Raw genomic sequence first — 17538 nt, 5'->3', positions numbered from 1 at the left:
CCTAACTGACTGAGCCACCCAGGAGCCCCAAGAAATAACCCATAATCCAAAATGATGTTTGAATATATGTATCCAGGACAACGCAAGTAAGCCAGAATTCTATTTAACATAGCCTTAGTCCTAAATATTAAGGAGATTAATTGACACAAGTCAAGATTTCTGAGGAATTTATAGCTGTGGTATTCTTTAATTAAATGACAGGTTTGGAAATGTTTCTAATTTATCTTATTAATAAGAGAAAGAGGAATATTTTGTCTTCTATATATTAAAAAGAAGGCAGCATATGTGTTATATAACACCTATCATATGGTGGGTACTTAAATATTTAACTACAATCAACATTTTACATCTCTACCCCTCTCCATCAACTTTGATGCTTAAAAAAATTGTGATTATACATGTGCATGTATATATGTATGTGTATTATGTTTATGCATGTGTGTGTATACATAGCATGTTGATATATATGTACACATATACACATAAATATTTATTATCTTACTTAATGGTTAACTGGAATAAAACACATGACTGCCTATAAAGTATTTGTTGTGCATAGAGGAGAGTTTGAATTTTATTTACCTTTCTCCCTTAGCTCATTAGAAACCTATTCGAAGATCTGTTGAATCCTTAGAAAGGTAGATCCACACATCTAATTCACAGGTACTCTTCTTCATTACTGTTTCTTCCCTCCACAGACAACTTGGTGGGATCAAACCATATATAATCTACTATATATTAATTGAATTGTATGCAGAAATAGTTCTGTCTTTATTAACAAACAAAAGGATAGGAAAATATATAAACTCACAGGTTAGATCAGAACATCCCTCCAAATCTAGGAGTATGGAAAGGACATAATAACAATTCCAATTTATATGCCACATTGCTATTCACAAATTGTATTCTAAAAAAATAGAGAAAAAAATAAATGACAAAATACTTTAAATGAGTTGAGTGGATTTGATCCACTGGCAAAATGTTTCAGATCCACTGAAGCATTTAAAGTACTTCACGAGGGGCACCTGCATGGTTCAGTGGGTTAAGCCTCTGCCTTCGGCTTGGGTCATGATCTCATGGTCCTGGGATCGAGCCCCACATCGGGCTCTCTGCTCAGCAGGGAACCTGCTTCCCCCCCCTCTCTCTCTGCCTGTCTCTCTGCCTGCTTGTGATCTCTCTCTCTCTCTATGTCAAATAAATAAATAAAATCTTTAAAATAAAGAATTAAAAAAATAAAGTACTTCACCAATATATAGTTATTTTAAGTCAATACCTGATCTTTATAATCTGTAGTTATTGAGGGGTTCAGCTTGCTATTTATTTCCCCTCTCTGTTATAGAATAAAATTTCACATAAAAATTTTAATTTCTAAATTTTTAAGATTTTATTTATCTGACAAGGAGAGAGAGAGAACCTGAGCCACCCAGGCACCCTCTAATTGTTTTTCATAGTAAGGTATGGTAACATACTAATTCACTTGAGGCATTTGCTTGATTTTATTCTTTTTATGTGAATTTTAGAAGCTGAGTTATAAATTAATTAGAATCCTTCTATTAATAAATCCTACTAAGAAAAAAGGGAATCCAACTAAAAATTTAGTGTGGTTTTGTCACTCAAAATTATGCTACTTGTATATTCATATTAATTTTAATTTTTAGGAAATTTACCTTAAAATTTAATTCCATTATTAAGTACCCTATCCCAAGGACCCTCTCCTTATACTATCCTAAGGAAATTAAGTTCATCTAATTTCACAGCAAATTAAATCATGCCATTTAACAAGAGAGAAAAAGACTATACGAATTATTCTTTTGAGTTTCAATACTCTTTATAGGGAGAGCAGATTTTAACTAAAATTTAATAGCCTTGATAAGACCTAACTCCAAATACTAGAGAAACTGAAAATTCCATTATCTATGAAATGGCAGAAATATCTTCCAAAAAAACACTTGAAATCTTCTAAAAAAACACTTGAAAAGAGAGTTGGTCCTATCCAGTAACTAGTTGTTGGCCATAATATAAATCGTATAATTTGGTTTTTTTACATTTCCAAACTGGTTTATCATCTCTTATCTCTATTTTTAATTAAATAATTCATAATATTTTATTGATATAATTTACATATAACATCATGTAAGGTAAAGGTATACAATTGATTTGATGCATTTATATATCACAGCATGATTACCACTGTAGCATTTGTTAACACCTCTATGTCATTATATAATCATCATTACTTTGGGGGGAGGAGTCAAGATGGTGGAGAAGTAGCAGGCTGAGACTACTTCAGCTAGCAGGAGATCAGCTAGATAGCTTATCTAAAGATTGCAAACACCTGCAAATCCACCGGCAGATTGAAGAGAAGAACAGCAATTCTGTAAACAGAAAAACAACCACTTTCTGAAAGGTAGGACTGGCGGAGAAGTGAATCCAAAGCGACCGGTAGATAGACCCCGGGGGGAGGGGCCGGCTCCCGGCAAGCGGCGGAGCGACACAGCACAAAATCAGGACTTTTAAAAGTATGTTCCGCTGAGGGACATCGCTCCAGAGGCTAAACCGGGGCGAACCCCCGCGGGGTCAGCGTGGCCTCAGGTCCCGCAGGGTCACAGAAGGATCAGGGGTGTCTGAGTGTCACAGAGCTTGCGGGTATTGGAACAGAAAACCAGCTACAGAGACAGAGCTGACAGTAAGATCACAGCTCAGGGTTACCTTGAACCAGCCACAGGCTCGGTGAGCTCGGAGCGTGGCCGGCCGGAGGTCAGGCAAACTGTAGTAACTGGGCGCTGTTCTCTGAGGGTGCACTGAGGAGTGGGGCCCGGGCTCTCGGCTCCTCCGGGCCGGAGACCAGGAGGCCGCCATTTGTATTCCCATCCTCCAGAACTCTATGGAAAGCGCTCAGGGAACAAAAGCTCCTGAAAGCAAACCCAAGCGGATTACTCAGTCTGGCCCCTGGTAAGGGCGGTGCAATTCCGCCTGGGGCAAAGACACTTGAGAATCACTACACCAGGCCCCTCCCCCAGAAGATCAACAAGAAATCCAGCCAAGACCAAGTTCACCTACTAAGGAGGGACGCCTGGGTGGCTCAGTTGGTTAAGCAGCTGCCTTCGGCTCAGGTCATGATCCCAGCGTCTTGGGATCGAGTCTCACATTGGGCTCCTTGCTTGGCAGGGAGCCTGCTTCTCCCTCTGTCTCTGCCTGCCATTGTGTCTGCCTGTGCTCGCTCTCCCTCCCTCTCTCTCTCTGACAAATAAATAAAATCTTAAAAAAAAAAAAAAAAAGGAGTGTGGTTTCAATACCAAGGAGAGCAGCAGAATTCCAGAGGAGGAGAAAGCAAAGCACAGAATTCATGGCTTTCTCCCTGGATTTTTTTAGTCTTGCAGTTAACTTAATTTTTTTCTTTTTCATTTTTTTTCTCTTCTTCTGCTAAATTTTTTTTAACTTTTACCCTTTTCTTTTTTAACGTTTTTTAACTAGTTTATCTAATATATATTTTTTCTTTTTTATACTTTTCTTTATTCGTTTTCTTTTTTAAAATTCTTTTCCTTTTCTTTCTTTCTTTCTTTTTGAACCTCTTTTTATCCCCTTTCTCCCCCCTCATGATTTGGGTTCTCTTCTGATTTGGTTAAAGCATATTTTCCTGGGGTTATTGCCACCCTTTTAGTATTTTACTTGCTCCTTCATATACTCTTATCTGGACAAAATGACAAGGCAGAAAAATTCACCACAAAAAAAAGAACAAGAGGCAGTACTGAAGCATATTACATTGGTAATATGTCAGATCAGAGTTCAGAATGACAATTCTCAAGGTTCTAGCCAGGCTTGAAAAAGGCATGGAAGATATTAGAGAAACCCTCTCAGGAGATATAAAAGCCCTTTCTAGAACAAATAAAAGAACTAAAATCTAACCAAGTTGAAATCAAAAAAGCTATTAATGAAGTGCAATAAAAAATGGAGGCTCTCACTGCTAGGATAAATGAGGCAGAAGAAGGAATTAGCGATATAGAAGACCAAATGACAGAGAATAAAGAAGCTGAGAAAAAGAGGGACAAACAGCTACTGGACCACGAGGGGAGAATTTGAGAGATAAGTGACACCATAAGATGAAACAACATTAGAATAATTGGGATTCCAGAAGAAGAAGAGAGAGAGAGGGGAGCAGAAGGTATACTGGAGAGAATTATTGGGGAGAATTTCCCCAATATGGCAAAGGGAATGAGCATCAAAATTCAGGAGGTTCAGAGAACACCCTTCAAAATCGATAAGAATAGGCCCACACCCCGTCACCTAATAGTAAAATTTACAAGTCTTAGTGACAATGAGAAAATCCTGAAAGCAGCCCAGGAAAAGAAGTCTGTAACATACAATGGTAAAAATATTAGATTGGCAGCTGACTTATCCACAGAGACCTGGCAGGCCAGAAAGAGCTGGCATGATATTTTCAGAGCACTAAATGAGAAAAACATGCAGCCAAGAATACTATATCCAGCTAGGCTATCATGAAAATAGAAGGAGAGATTAAAAGCTTCCAGGACAAACAAAAACTGAAAGAATTTGCAAACACCAAACCAGCTCTACAGGAAATATTAAAAGGGGTCCTCTAAGCAAAGAGAGAGCCTACAAGTGGTAGATCAGTAAGGAACAGAGACAATGTACAGTAACAGTCACCTTACAGGCAATACAATGGCACTAAATTCATATCTCTCAATAGTTACCCTGAATGTTAATGGGCTAAATGCCCCAATCAAAAGACACAGGGTATCAGAATGGATAAAGAAACAAAACCCATCTATATGTTTCCTCCAATAATCATCATTACTTTTTAGTAGTGAGTACCAGTAAAATCTGGTCTTAGCAACATTGAAGTCTATAATACAATATTGTTCACTATAATCTCTGTGCTGTGCATTAAATATTCAGGATGAATTATATAATTTATATTTGTATCTCATTATATCACAATTTTTGAGCCAATACTATTTTTAAAATGTAGCTGTATATACATGCAATCTTAAATATCTTTGGCTTATTCTCTCTCAACATAGATTGAAAAGATAGAGGCGTATTTGCAACAATATGGATGGACCTAGAGGGTATTGTAGGTAAAATTAATCAGACAGAGAAAGACAAATACCATCTGATTTCTCTATATGTGGAATCTAAAAAACAAATGAATAAGCAAATAAAAAGCAGAAACAGACCATAAATGCATTGTATAAACTGATGGCTGCTAAAGTGGAGATGGTGGAGGGATGGGCAAAATGGGTGAAGTGATGTGGAAGGTACATGAGAAAAGAAGATACAGTGTAGAGAATATAGTTAATGATATTGTAGTAACATTGTATGATGACAGATGGTAGCCACACTTGTGGCAAGCATAACGTAACAGTGTATGTCAGCTCTACTTCAATAAAAAATAAATTAATTCATTTTTTTAAAATTAGAGGCAAAATACAAAACAAAACAACCTCCAAAGGGCAAAGAATACTATTTATTCTTCATATAAGTTTAGAATTTCAAAGGGGGAATTCTAGCCAGTCTTTATTCTTAAAAAGAGTTTAAAAGCATGTATGAAAGATAGAAAAAAATATATGAATTCATTAATATAAAAGAAAAAGCACGTGAACCTTTTAACACAGGTTTAAGAACAAGAGTTCTCAGTTTTTTCTAATTTACTTTGTTCACATTGGTGACTTTCTTGTAATTGTTAGCAATGTTAAGAACCAAGAGTAAGTTAAAAATGTCTGTATCCACAGATAAGAGTGTTCAGGAAGTGAGCAATAAGTCACTAGTATTCCATTAACAACACCAGTAGGAGACTGAGGTGTTCTGATGTCATGTAATTTTTTTTTTGAGATTGTATTTATTTATTTGACAGACAGAGATCACAAGTAGGCAGAGAGGCAGGCAGAGAGAGAGGAAGGGAAGCAGGCTCCCCGCCGAGCAGAGAGCCCAATGTGGAGCTCGATCCCGGGACCCTCTGGGATCATGACCCAAGCTGAAAGCAGAGGTTTAATCCACTGAGCCACCTAGGTACCCCATGTCATGTAATTCTAAGACAGAACTATTTTGTTTTGTTTAGTTTACAGAAAGAAAAGAGGTTCAAAAACACTACTACTTCCCTCTTAATTATAATTTTAAATGCATAGGTTTTCTTTTAATGTTTTCAAACAGATCTAAAATAAGGATACAAAACATTAGGTTTTTAAAATAGAAAACAGAAAATGCTGAAAAACTTTCAAATATTCCAATTTTCTCTAACATAAAAAATATATTAGGTTAAAATATAATTAGGTAATATTAGGTAATGTAAATTACATCTTAATCCATTTATTTTTTTTTTTAAAGATTTTATTTATTTATTTAACAGACAGAGATCACAAGCAGGCAGAGAGGCAGGCAGAGAGAGAGAGGGAGGAAGCAGGCTCCCCTCCGAGCAGAAAGGGCCTGATTTCAGGACCCCGAGATCATGACCTGAGCTGAAGGCAGAGGCTTTAACCCACTGAGCCGCCCAGGCACCCAGCATCTTAATCCATTTAAATGCAAATTTCTGGTGAGTATTCATTAAAATTCAGAGAGGCTTAAATAGACTTTCTGAATATTAAGGATTTCAATTCATAAAGAACTTAATAAACAAAATTCTGGCTTACCAAAGATTAAAATTCAGTATTTAATTTTGATTCATATGTTTATCTTTTTGGAGGATGGATATAACATCTTTTCATGCTACCCTCTAGAAATTTAAGAAGAAAGCCAAGACATTCCTATGCCTATAAATAAATGTATATAAAATGGGAGTTCACAATTTCATTTCTACACTATTTCCAAGAGTGGTTTCATTGACTCATAAACTGTACAATTTATGCATTCTGAAAGAAGCGACTTTAAGAATTTTGGAGTCATGTCTCTGAAAAACCTTATCACTCCACTGCTTTTGTAAATTTGACGAAAGACACTGATCATATTTAGCTGTGGGTCTCCCATTATGCCTAGAAAATGAAAGGGAAGGAAAAACCTAATTTATTTTGTATTTAGCTTTTTTCAAATGCTAACTAAGGTAAAACACATGTTAAAGCAGGAAAAAAAGTATGAATACTTGAATTCTTTCACAAGCAGTTCCAAGGGAACATTTCTGGTTCATCATATTATATAATCAGGGACCCTAATGGAGCTATTTGATACTCATATCAATCTAATTTTCTTTCCTTTAAGAATAAATTTTGTCCACTGGTGGTGAAGTTTACTTATAATTATCATAGACATGATTTTTAAAACTAGCTAGATGTAGAGAGGTAACTTTATTCTACATCTGATTTCTTAGAAACAACTAAAACTATGAAAAACCCTCAAATATGTTTCTCATTCATTATTTCTTTTCTTGGGGAGTGGCTCCACCACTCATCGAGCTGTTGAACCTGGAAACCTGAAAGGCATCCAAAATGTTTCCTTCATCTTACATATCCAAACTGTTAACCTTACTTTCTGAATAGCTCTCAAATCTATGCATTTACCTACAAGTCCAATGCCATGATTCCAAACTACCATCATCTCTTGCCTAGCCTCATACCATAATCACCTCATTCATTTTTTTCTCCATACTTTAATCAAAGAGAACTTTTAATCAACTCTGATTATGTCACTCTGCTGCTTCAGTAATTCCCCTTTATACTCACAGTCTGATCTACCCTCTGTTTCTTCCTCCCACCTCACTTGTACCACACCCTTGCTTTCTGCACACTAGCCATACAGGCCACTTACAGTTTCTCACATGTCCCAAAATCTTCCCTCTTAAGGCTAGTTGCACATGCTTTTCCCTTTGCCTGAAAGTCATTCCCCGAACCCTTGGCTATTAACCCCATCTTAGCCTTCAGTTCTCAGTCCAAGCAACACTTCCCCAAGAAAGTCTTCCAGAACTGCCTCAGGTCTCCCCATGGTAGTATTTAGAAAACTCCACTTTTCCTTTTTAGCTCTCATCGCAGTTTATGCATTTTATGTCCATATTTAATTAATAACTATATTTCCTGCTAGATTATCAATTCACTGAGAGCAGGGATCAAAGTCTTTTTGCTTACTCAAAGCCCACATGCCTGGCACATTGCATAGTTCCTGGTAATATTCTCAGATTCTTTAGCTATCATTTTTCTCCTTAATCATTATACCATGTTCCCAAAATTGACATAGCTAAGTAAAAAGCAGTAGAGAACTGAAAAGTTTGTCTGTTGCTATTTGTTTTAATCTAAACATTTCCTCCCTCCATTCTTCCCCACCCAAAATAAAATAATTCCCTTGAAGTCTAGAGAAGGTGCCTTGAAATTTTAGAAGATACTTATATGAAATTTATTGGAGAATGTTTTATTACTACATTCGTTTTTGGCCTTTTATTTTTTAGTAAAAGCTAATAACATTGCTTTCAGTTTCTATAATTTTGTAAAAGAATATGGAGCAGGCTTACTTTCTAATATTGAACCTACATCTCCCCTGACTTACCCCCATCTCATTATTATGAAAACTGTAAACTACAGAAAAAAATAATACAATGAACATTTGTATACTCACTACCTAGTTTCAGAATTTGACATTTTGCTGAACTTATTGTCTCTTTCTTTTTTCTCTATACACACGTACTTGGTTTTTTTTCCAAACTAAAATCTAAACAAAATTTCCTCATTGCACTGATTATGCTTCCTTAATTTCCTAATCAAGACTAGTACCATTCATTTCCCCACAACCACCACATTTTCTGTGACAATGGTTGCTCGAATAACCCAGGCCCATTGTCTTATAGAATATCCTACATTCTAGATTTGTCTGATTGATTCTTACTAGTAGCATTTAACTTATCCCTTGATCCCTGCATTTCCTTTAGGTCTAAAAGCATTTCCATATCAGTAAAACATTTTGGGCAAGAGCACTTCATAGCAGATGCTATCCTATGTAAAATGCATACATTACATCAAGAGGCACATTATGTTAGAGTGTTTTTTTTTTTTTAATTTTACTGTTGCCAATGCTGGTTGCCAAGTTGGTCTGTTGGTTATAATGATGACCACCCCTTCTCTCCATTATAAAGGTATGTTTTTCTCTTTGCAGTTAGCAATAATTCTGATAGATTATACTGTGGCATCATCATGTGAATATACTATTCCCCAACTCCCTTTAACTTAATAGCTTTAATACCAACTAATGATTCTAGGACTCAGATATTGATTTTGAAATACAGCTACCCTGTGCACTAAGGAAAAATAGCTGATTATAGATTTGAGGGCAGGTACAAGTGACCAAAAAACATCATTAAAAAAAAAAAAAGAAAAAAAGAAACAGAAGAGCTCAGAAATAAATATGAAGATGTTAAGAGAACAAAGGATTTTCAGTTCTAGTTATGACAGAGTAGTTTGTTTTAGACTAGCCCTACAAATAAAAATAAATATTAAAGTATGAGCAAAGTACATGAAATCATTGTTTGAGATTAATCAATGCAAACAAGACTAGGATCCCTGAGAGGAAGGAAGGACTACATTTCACTCTGGTTTTTGTTTGTTTGTTTTGCCTTAGGCCATTTGACAGTTTTCAGCATGAGAGAATAGTGTCCAAGCAGAAAAGACGAATGTTACTGAACAGAGGACAAAAGCTGGAGATTAAGGATGCCAATATCCCAGATACTTGAGGAAAAGAATCTGATATGGAGGTAATACTAAGTGAAGTGGGTCCAAAAGTCTCTGTGTGGTTTTCCCTTGAGGCATTGCCAACTCCACAGAAAAGAGTAGGTGGAAAGCTAAAGATCTAGGAAAAGATTTTAGCAGTAACACCATGCTGGATCATAAATGTTGGAGTTCAGGCCCAACAAGGTGAAGGGAGGCATTTTGGTAACCATGCTAGGCTTTCAGATAAGCCCCATACTCTAAGAATAAGTACCTTGGAGTAAGACCAGAGCTGAAAATAAATAATCCCTAACAAATCTAAAACCAACCATCAATAGATTTAGGTTTATCTGTCTATACAGTAGCTACCTACCAGAAGAAAGGTTAGCTCTATCTGGAGAAAAATAACATCATCCAGAGTTTACAATTTTTCTTAAAAATCTCATCATTCAATCTAAAATAATGAGGCATCTTTAAAACAAAAAAACAGGACCAAATAACTGAAAGCCTAGAGAGAAAAAGAGATAAGAAAACAAGCATTAATATATTAAATTTTAAATAATTATGATTAATATGTTTAAAAAATTAGAGAAAAAGTTGGAGACTTTCACACAACACCTACTATATACATTTTTAAGAATAAAAGTGTAGGGACACCTGGGTGGCTCAGTTGGTTGGACGGCTGCCTTCGGCTCGGATCATGGTCTCGGAGTCCCGGGATCGAGTCCCGCATCGGGCTCCCAGCTCCATGGGGAGCTTGCTTCTCCCTCTGACCTTCTCCTCGCTCATGCTCTCTCACTGTCTCTCTCTCAAATAAATAAATAAAATATTTTTTTAAAAAAAGAATAAAAGCGTAAAGAGTCACCTGGGTGGCTCTGCCAGTGAAGCATCTGCCTTTGGCTCAGGTCATAATCCTGAGGTCCTGGAATCACCAGGGACTGGGGTCCTGGCTGGGTGTGGGTGGGGGGGGATCCTGCTTCTCCCTCTCCCTCTGCTGTCCTTCCCCACACCCCCGCTTGTGTCCTCTGGCTCTCTCTACCTCTATCTCTCTGTCAAATAAATAAATAAAATCTTTAAAAAAAGAATAAAAATGTAAAGACAAACTGAAAAATATACTAAAGTTAAGATATCAATGTACTGGGTTCAACAGCAAATTAGAAAAAGCAAAACATAAGGTTAGTGAACTTTAGAAGATAGGTGTGGTAAGAAAAAAAAAAAACTTCCAGATTGAAGCACAGAGAGGGGTGAAAAAGTAACATAAAATACAAAGAAGAACATAATAGGTAAATAGGACATCAAGAAAAGATCTAACATACATTTAATTGGAATGTCAGAAAAAGAGAGAGAGAAGAGGATAGAGCAATATTTGAAGAAATTTTGACTAGGAATTTTCACAAAACTGACAAGTCATTAAACCACAGATTTTAAGGATAGGAGAAGGAAAAGCAGAAAGCAAACCACATTTTAGGCACATTCTATTCAAACTGCTGAAAACCAGAGACAGAAGGAAAAATCTTAAAAAGCATGGGGGTAGGAGGAGAGAGTAGCTTAAAAGAGCAACAATAAAACTGTTGGATAACTTTTGAACAAAAATTATGGAACTCATAAGACATTGGAATAATAAATTACTGTGCCATAAGAAACAAACAAGCAAAGAAAAGCTGAGAAAATCTGTTTCTAGTAGACCTTCCACTGAAGAAAGAATTCTTTTCTTTTTTTTTAATTTGTTATTTTTTATAAACATATATTTTTAATCCCCAGGGGTACAGGTCTGTGAATCGCCAGGTTTACACACTTCACAGCACTCACCAAAGCACATACCCTCCCCAATGTCCATAACCCCACCCCCTTTCTCCCAACCCCCCTCCCCCCAGGAGCCCTCAGTTTGTTTTGTGAGATTAAGAGTCACTTATGGTTTGTCTCCCTCCCAATCCCATCTTGTTTCATTAATTCTTCTCCTACCCACTTAAGCCCCCATGTTGCATCACCACTTCCTCATATCAGGGAGATCATATGATAGTTGTCTTTCTCTGCTTGACTTATTTCGCTAAGCATGATACGCTCTAGTTCCATCCATGTTGTTGCAAATGGCAAGATTTCATTTCTTTTGATGACTGCATAGTATTCCATTGTGTATATATACCACATCTTCTTGATCCATTCATCTGTTGATGGACATCTAGGTTCTTTCCATAGTTTGGCTATTGTGGACATTGCTGCTATAAACATTCGGGTGCACGTGCCCCTTTGGATCACTACGTTTCTATCTTTAGGGTAAATACCCAATAGTGCAATTACTGGGTCATAGGGCAGTTCTATTTTCAACATTTTGAGGAACCTCCATGCTGTTTTCCAGAGTGGCTGTACCAGCTTGCATTCCCACCAACAGTGTAGGGGGGTTCCCCTTTCTTCGCATCCTCGCCAGCATCTGTCATTTCCTGACTTGTTGATTTTAGCCATTCTGACTGGTGTGAGGTGATATCTCATTGTGGTTTTGATTTGTATTTCCCTGATGCTGAGTGATATGGAGCACTTTTTCATGTGTCTGTTGGCCATCTGGATGTCTTCTTTGCAGAAATGTCTGTTCATGTCCTCTGCCCATTTCTTGATTGGATTATTTGTTCTTTGGATGTTGAGTTTGCTAAGTTCTTTATAGATTCTGGACACTAGTCCTTTATCTGATATGTCATTTGCAAATATATTCTCCCATTCTGTCAGTTGTCTTTTGATTTTGTTAACTGTTTCCTTTGCTGTGCAGAAGCTTTTGATCTTGATGAAATCCCAATTAGTTCATTTTTGCCCTTGCTTCCCTTGCCTTTGGCATTGTTCCTAGGAAGATGTTGCTGCAGCTGAGGTTGAAGAGGTTGCTGCCTGTGTTCTCCTCAAGGATTTTGATGGATTGCTTTCACATTGAGGTCCTTCATCCATTTTGAGTCTATTTTTGTGTGTGGTGTAAGGAAATGGTCCAATTTCATTTTTCTGCATGTGGCTGTCCAATTTTCCCAGCAGCATTTATTGAAGAGTCTGTCTTTTTTCCATTGGACATTCTTTCCTGCTTTGTTGAAGATTAGTTGACTGTAGAGTTGAGGGTCTATTTCTGGGCTCTCTATTCTGTTCCATTGATCTATGTGTCTGTTTTTGTGCCAGTACCATGCTGTCTTGATGATGACAGCTTTGTAATAGAGCTTGAAGTCTGGAATTGTGATGCCCCCAACGTTGGCTTTCTTTTCCAATATCCCTTTGGCTATTCGAGGTCTTTTCTGGTTCCATATAAATTTTAGAATTATTTGTTCCATTTCTTTGAAAAAGATGGATGGCACTTTGATAGGAATTGCATTAAATGTGTAGATTTCTTTAGGTATCATAGACATTTTCACAATATTTATTCTTCCAATCCAGGAGCATGGAATATTTTTCCATTTCTTTGTGTCTTCCTCAATTTCTTTCATGAGTACTTTATAGTTTTCTGAGTATAGATTCTGTGCCTCTTTGGTTAGATTTATTCCTAGGTATCTTATGGTTTTGGGTGCAATTGTAAATGGGATTGACTCCTTAATTTCTCTTTCTTCTGTCTTGCTGTTGGTGTAGAGAAATGCAACTGATTTCTGTGCATTGATTTTATATCCTGACACTTTACTGAATTCCTGTACAAGTTCTAGGAGTTTTGGAGTGGAGTCTTTTGGGTTTTCCACATATAGTATCATAAAATCTGCGAAGAGTTATAATTTGACTTCCTCTTTGCCGATTTGGATGGCTTTAATGTCCTTTTGTTGTCTGATTGCTAAGGCTAGGACTTCTAGTACTATGTTGAATAGCAGTGGTGATAATGGACATCCCTGCCGTGTTCCTGACCTTAGCAGAAAAGCTTTCAGTTTTTCTCCATTGAGAATGATATTTGCGGTGGGTTTTTCATAGATGGCTTTGATGATATTGAGGTATGTGCCCTCTATCCCTACACTTTGAAGAGTTTTGATCAGGAAGGGATACTGTACTTTGTCAAATGCTTTTTCAGCATCTATTGAGAGTATCATATGGTTCTTGTTCTTTCTTTTATTGATGTGTTGTATCACATTGACTGATTTGCGAATGTTGAACCAACCTTGCAGCCCTGGAATAAATCCCTCTTGGTCGTGGTGAATAATCCTTTTAATGTACTGTTGAATCCTATTGGCTAGTATTTTGTTGAGTATTTTTGCATCTGTGTTCATCAAGGATATTGGTCTATAGCTCTCTTTTTTGATGGGATCCTTGTCTGGTTTTGGGATCAAGGTGATGCTTGCCTTATAAAATGAGTTTGGAAGTTTTCCTTCCATTTCTATTTTTTGGAACAGTTTCAGGAGAATAGGAATTAGTTCTTCTTTAAATGTTTGGTAGAATTCCCCCGGGAAGCCATCTGGACCTGGGCTTTTGTTTGTTTGGAGATTTTTAATGACTGTTTCAATCTCCTTACTGGTTATGGGTCTGTTCAGGCTTTCTACTTCTTCCTGGTTCAGTTGTGGTAGTTTATATGTTTCTAGGAATGCATCCATTTCTTCCAGATTGTCAAATTTGTTGGTGTAGGGTTGCTCGTAGTATGTTCTTATAATAGTTTGTATTTCTTTGGTGTTAGTTGTGATCTCTCCTCTTTCATTCATCATTTTATTTATTTGGGTCCTTTCTCTTTTCTTTTTGATAAGTCTGGCCAGGGGTTTATCATTTTTATTAATTCTTTCAAAGAACCAGCTCCTAGTTTCGTTGATTTGTTCTATTGTTTTTTTGGTTTCTATTTCATTGATTTCTGCTCTGATCTTTATGATTTCTCTTCTCCTGCTGGGCTTAAGGTTTCTTTCTTGTTCTTTCTCCAGCTCCTTTAGATGTAGGGTTAGGTTGTGTACTTGAGACCTTTCTTGTTTCTTAAGAAAGGCTTTTACTGCTCTATATTTTCCTCTCAGGACTGCCTTTGTTGTGTCCCAAAGATTTTGAACCATTGTATTTTCATTATCATTTGTTTCCATTATTTTTTTCAATTCTTCTTTAATTTCCCAGTTGACCCATTCATTCTTTAGAAGGATGCTGTTTAGTCTCCATGTATTTGGGTTCTTTCCAAACTTCCTTTTGTGGTTGAGTTCTAGCTTCAAAGCATTGTGGTCTGAAAATATGCAGGGAATGATCCCAATCTTTTGATACCGGTTGAGTCCCGATTTAGGACCGAGGATGTGATCTATTCTGGAGAATGTTCCATGTGCACTAGAGAAGAATGTGTATTCTGTTGCTTTGGGATGAAATGTTCTGAATATATCTGTGATGTCCATCTGGTCCAGTGTGTCATTTAAGGCCTTTATTTCCTTGTTGATCTTTTGCTTGGATGATCTGTCCATTTCAGTGAGGGGAGTGTTAAAGTCCCCTACTATTATTGTATTATTGTTGATGTGTTTCTTTGATTTTGTCATTAATTGGTTTATATAGTTGGCTGCTCCCACGTTGGGGGCAGTGGGTCTGTTGGACAGACCCTTTGACTATGCTATAGTGTCCTTCCTCATCTCTTATTATAGTCTCTGGCTTAAAATCTAATTGATCTGATATAAGGATTGCCACTCCTGCTTTCTTCTGATGTCCATTAGCATGGTAAATTCTTTTCCACCCCCTCACTTTAAATCTGGAGGTGTCTTCGGGCTTAAAATGAGCTTCTTGTAGGCAACATATAGATGGGTTTTGTTTCTTTATCCATTCCGATACCCTGTGTCTTTGATTGGGGTATTTAGCCCATTAATATTCAGGGTAACTATTGAGAGATATGAATTTAGTGCCATTGTATTGCCTGTAAGGTGACTGTTACTGTATATTGTCTCTGTTCCTTACTGATCTACCACTTGTAGGCTCTCTCTTTGCTTAGAGGACCCCTTTTAATATTTCCTGTAGAGCTGGTTTGGTGTTTGCAAATTCTTTCAGTTTTTGTTTGTTCTGGAAGCTTTTAATCTCTCCTTCTATTTTCAATGATAGCCTAGCTGGATATAGTATTCTTGGCTGCATGTTTTTCTCATTTAGTGCTCTGAAAATATCATGCCAGCTCTTTCTCTCCTGCCAGGTCTCTGTGGTTAACTCAGCTGCCAATCTAATATTTTTACCATTGTATGTTACAGACTTCTTTTCCCGGGCTGCTTTCAGGATTTTCTCTTTGTCACTAAGACTTGTAAATTTTACTATTAGGTGACGGGGTGTGGGCCTATTCTTATTGATTTTGAAGGGCGTTCTCTGAACCTCCTGAATTTTGTTGCTCATTCCCTTTGCCATATTGGGGAAATTCTCCCCAATAATTCTCTCCAGTATACCTTCTGCTCCCCCCTCTCTCTCTTCTTCTTCTGGAATCCCAATTATTCTAATGTTGTTTCATCTTATGGTGTCACTTATCTCTCAAATTCTCCCCTCGTGGTCCAGTAGCTGTTTGTCCCTCTTTTTCTCAGCTTCTTTATTCTCTGTCATTTGGTCTTCTATATCGCTAATTCTTTCTTCTGCCTCATTTATCCTAGCAGTGAGAGCCTCCGTTTTTGATTGCACTTCATTAATAGCTTTTTTGATTTCTACTTCATTAGATTTTAGTTCTTTTATTTCTCCAAGAAGTGCTTTTATATCTCCCGAGAGGGTTTCTGTAATATCTTCCATGCCTTTTTCGAGCCCGGCTAGAACCTTGAGAATTGTCATTCTGAACTCTAGATCTGACATATTACCAATGTCTGTATTGATTGGGTCCCTAGCCTTCGGTAGTGCCTCTTGTTCTTTTTTTGTTTTTTTTTTTTGGTGAATTTTTCTGTCTTGTCATTTTGTCCAGATAAGAGTATATGAAGGAGCAAGTAAAATACTAAAAGGGTGACAATAACCCCAGGAAAATATGCTTTAACCAAATCAGAAGAGAACCCAAATCGTGAGGGGGGAGAAAGGGGATAAAAAGAGGTTCAAAAAGAAAGAAAGAAAAAAAAGAAAAAAAAAGAAAACAAATAAAGAAAAGTATAAAAAAGAAAAAATATATATTATATAAACTAGTTAAAAAACGTTATAAAGAAAAGGGTAAAAGTTAAAAAAAATTTTTAGCAGAAGAAGAGAAAGAAAATGAAAAAGTAAAAAATTCAATTAACTGCAAGACTAACAAAATCACAGGGAGAAAGCCATGGGTTCTGTGCTTTGTTTTCTCCTCCTCTGGAATTCTGTTGCTCTCCTTGGTATTGAAACCGCACTCCTTTTTTTTTTTTTTTAAAGATTTTATTTATTTGTCAGAGAGAGAGGGAGCGAGAGCGAGCACAGGCAGACACAATGGCAAGCAGAGACAGAGGGAGAAGCAGGCTCCCTGCCGAGCAAGGAGCCCGATGTGAGACTCGATCCCAGGATGCTGGGATCATGTCCTGAGCCGAAGGCAGCTTCTAAACCAACTGAGCCACCCAGGCGTCCCTCCTTGGTAGGTGAACTTGGTCTTGGCTGGATTTCTTGTTGATCTTCTGGGGGCGGGGCCTGGTGTAGTGATTCTCAATTGTCTTTGCCCCAGGTGGAATTGCACCTCCCTTACCAGGGGCCGGGCTGAGTAATCCGCTTGGGTTTGCTTTCAGGAGCTTTTGTTCCCTGAGCGCTTTCCGTAGAGTTCTGGAGGACATGAATACAAATGGCGGCCTCCTGGTCTCTGCCCTGGAGGAGCCGTGAGCCCGGGGCCCCACTCCTCAGTGCGCCCTCAGAGAACAGCGCCCAGTTACTCCTGTTTGCCTGACCTCCGGCCGGCTGCGCTCCGAGCTCACGGCGCCTGTGGCTGGTTCAAAGTAACCCCGAGCTGTGAGCTTACTGTGGGCTCTGTCTCTGTAGCCAGCTTTCCCTTTTCAATACCCGCAAGCTCTGCGACACTCAGACACCCCCGATCCTGGGGTCTGATTTTGTGCTCCGTTGT

General features: G+C 37.6%; 1 protein-coding gene across 1 annotated transcript in view; it reads right to left on the bottom strand.

The window, feature by feature from the left end:
- Window positions 1-17538, bottom strand: part of LOC101689910 (calcium-binding mitochondrial carrier protein SCaMC-1-like) — a 132095-nt gene that overhangs the window by 66279 nt on the left and 48278 nt on the right. Inside the window, exon 3 of the mRNA XM_045081988.1 lies at window positions 2192-2211. Coding sequence (XP_044937923.1) covers window positions 2192-2211 — 20 coding nt within the window. The remainder of the gene's footprint in view (window positions 1-2191; window positions 2212-17538) is intronic.

The sequence above is a fragment of the Mustela putorius genome, unplaced genomic scaffold (assembly GCF_011764305.1).
Source record: "Mustela putorius furo isolate JIRA1106 unplaced genomic scaffold, ASM1176430v1.1 tig00000585_pilon_pilon_pilon, whole genome shotgun sequence".
NCBI classification, from domain to species: Eukaryota; Metazoa; Chordata; class Mammalia; order Carnivora; family Mustelidae; genus Mustela; species Mustela putorius.
This window is presented reverse-complemented; position numbering and strand designations above follow the sequence as displayed.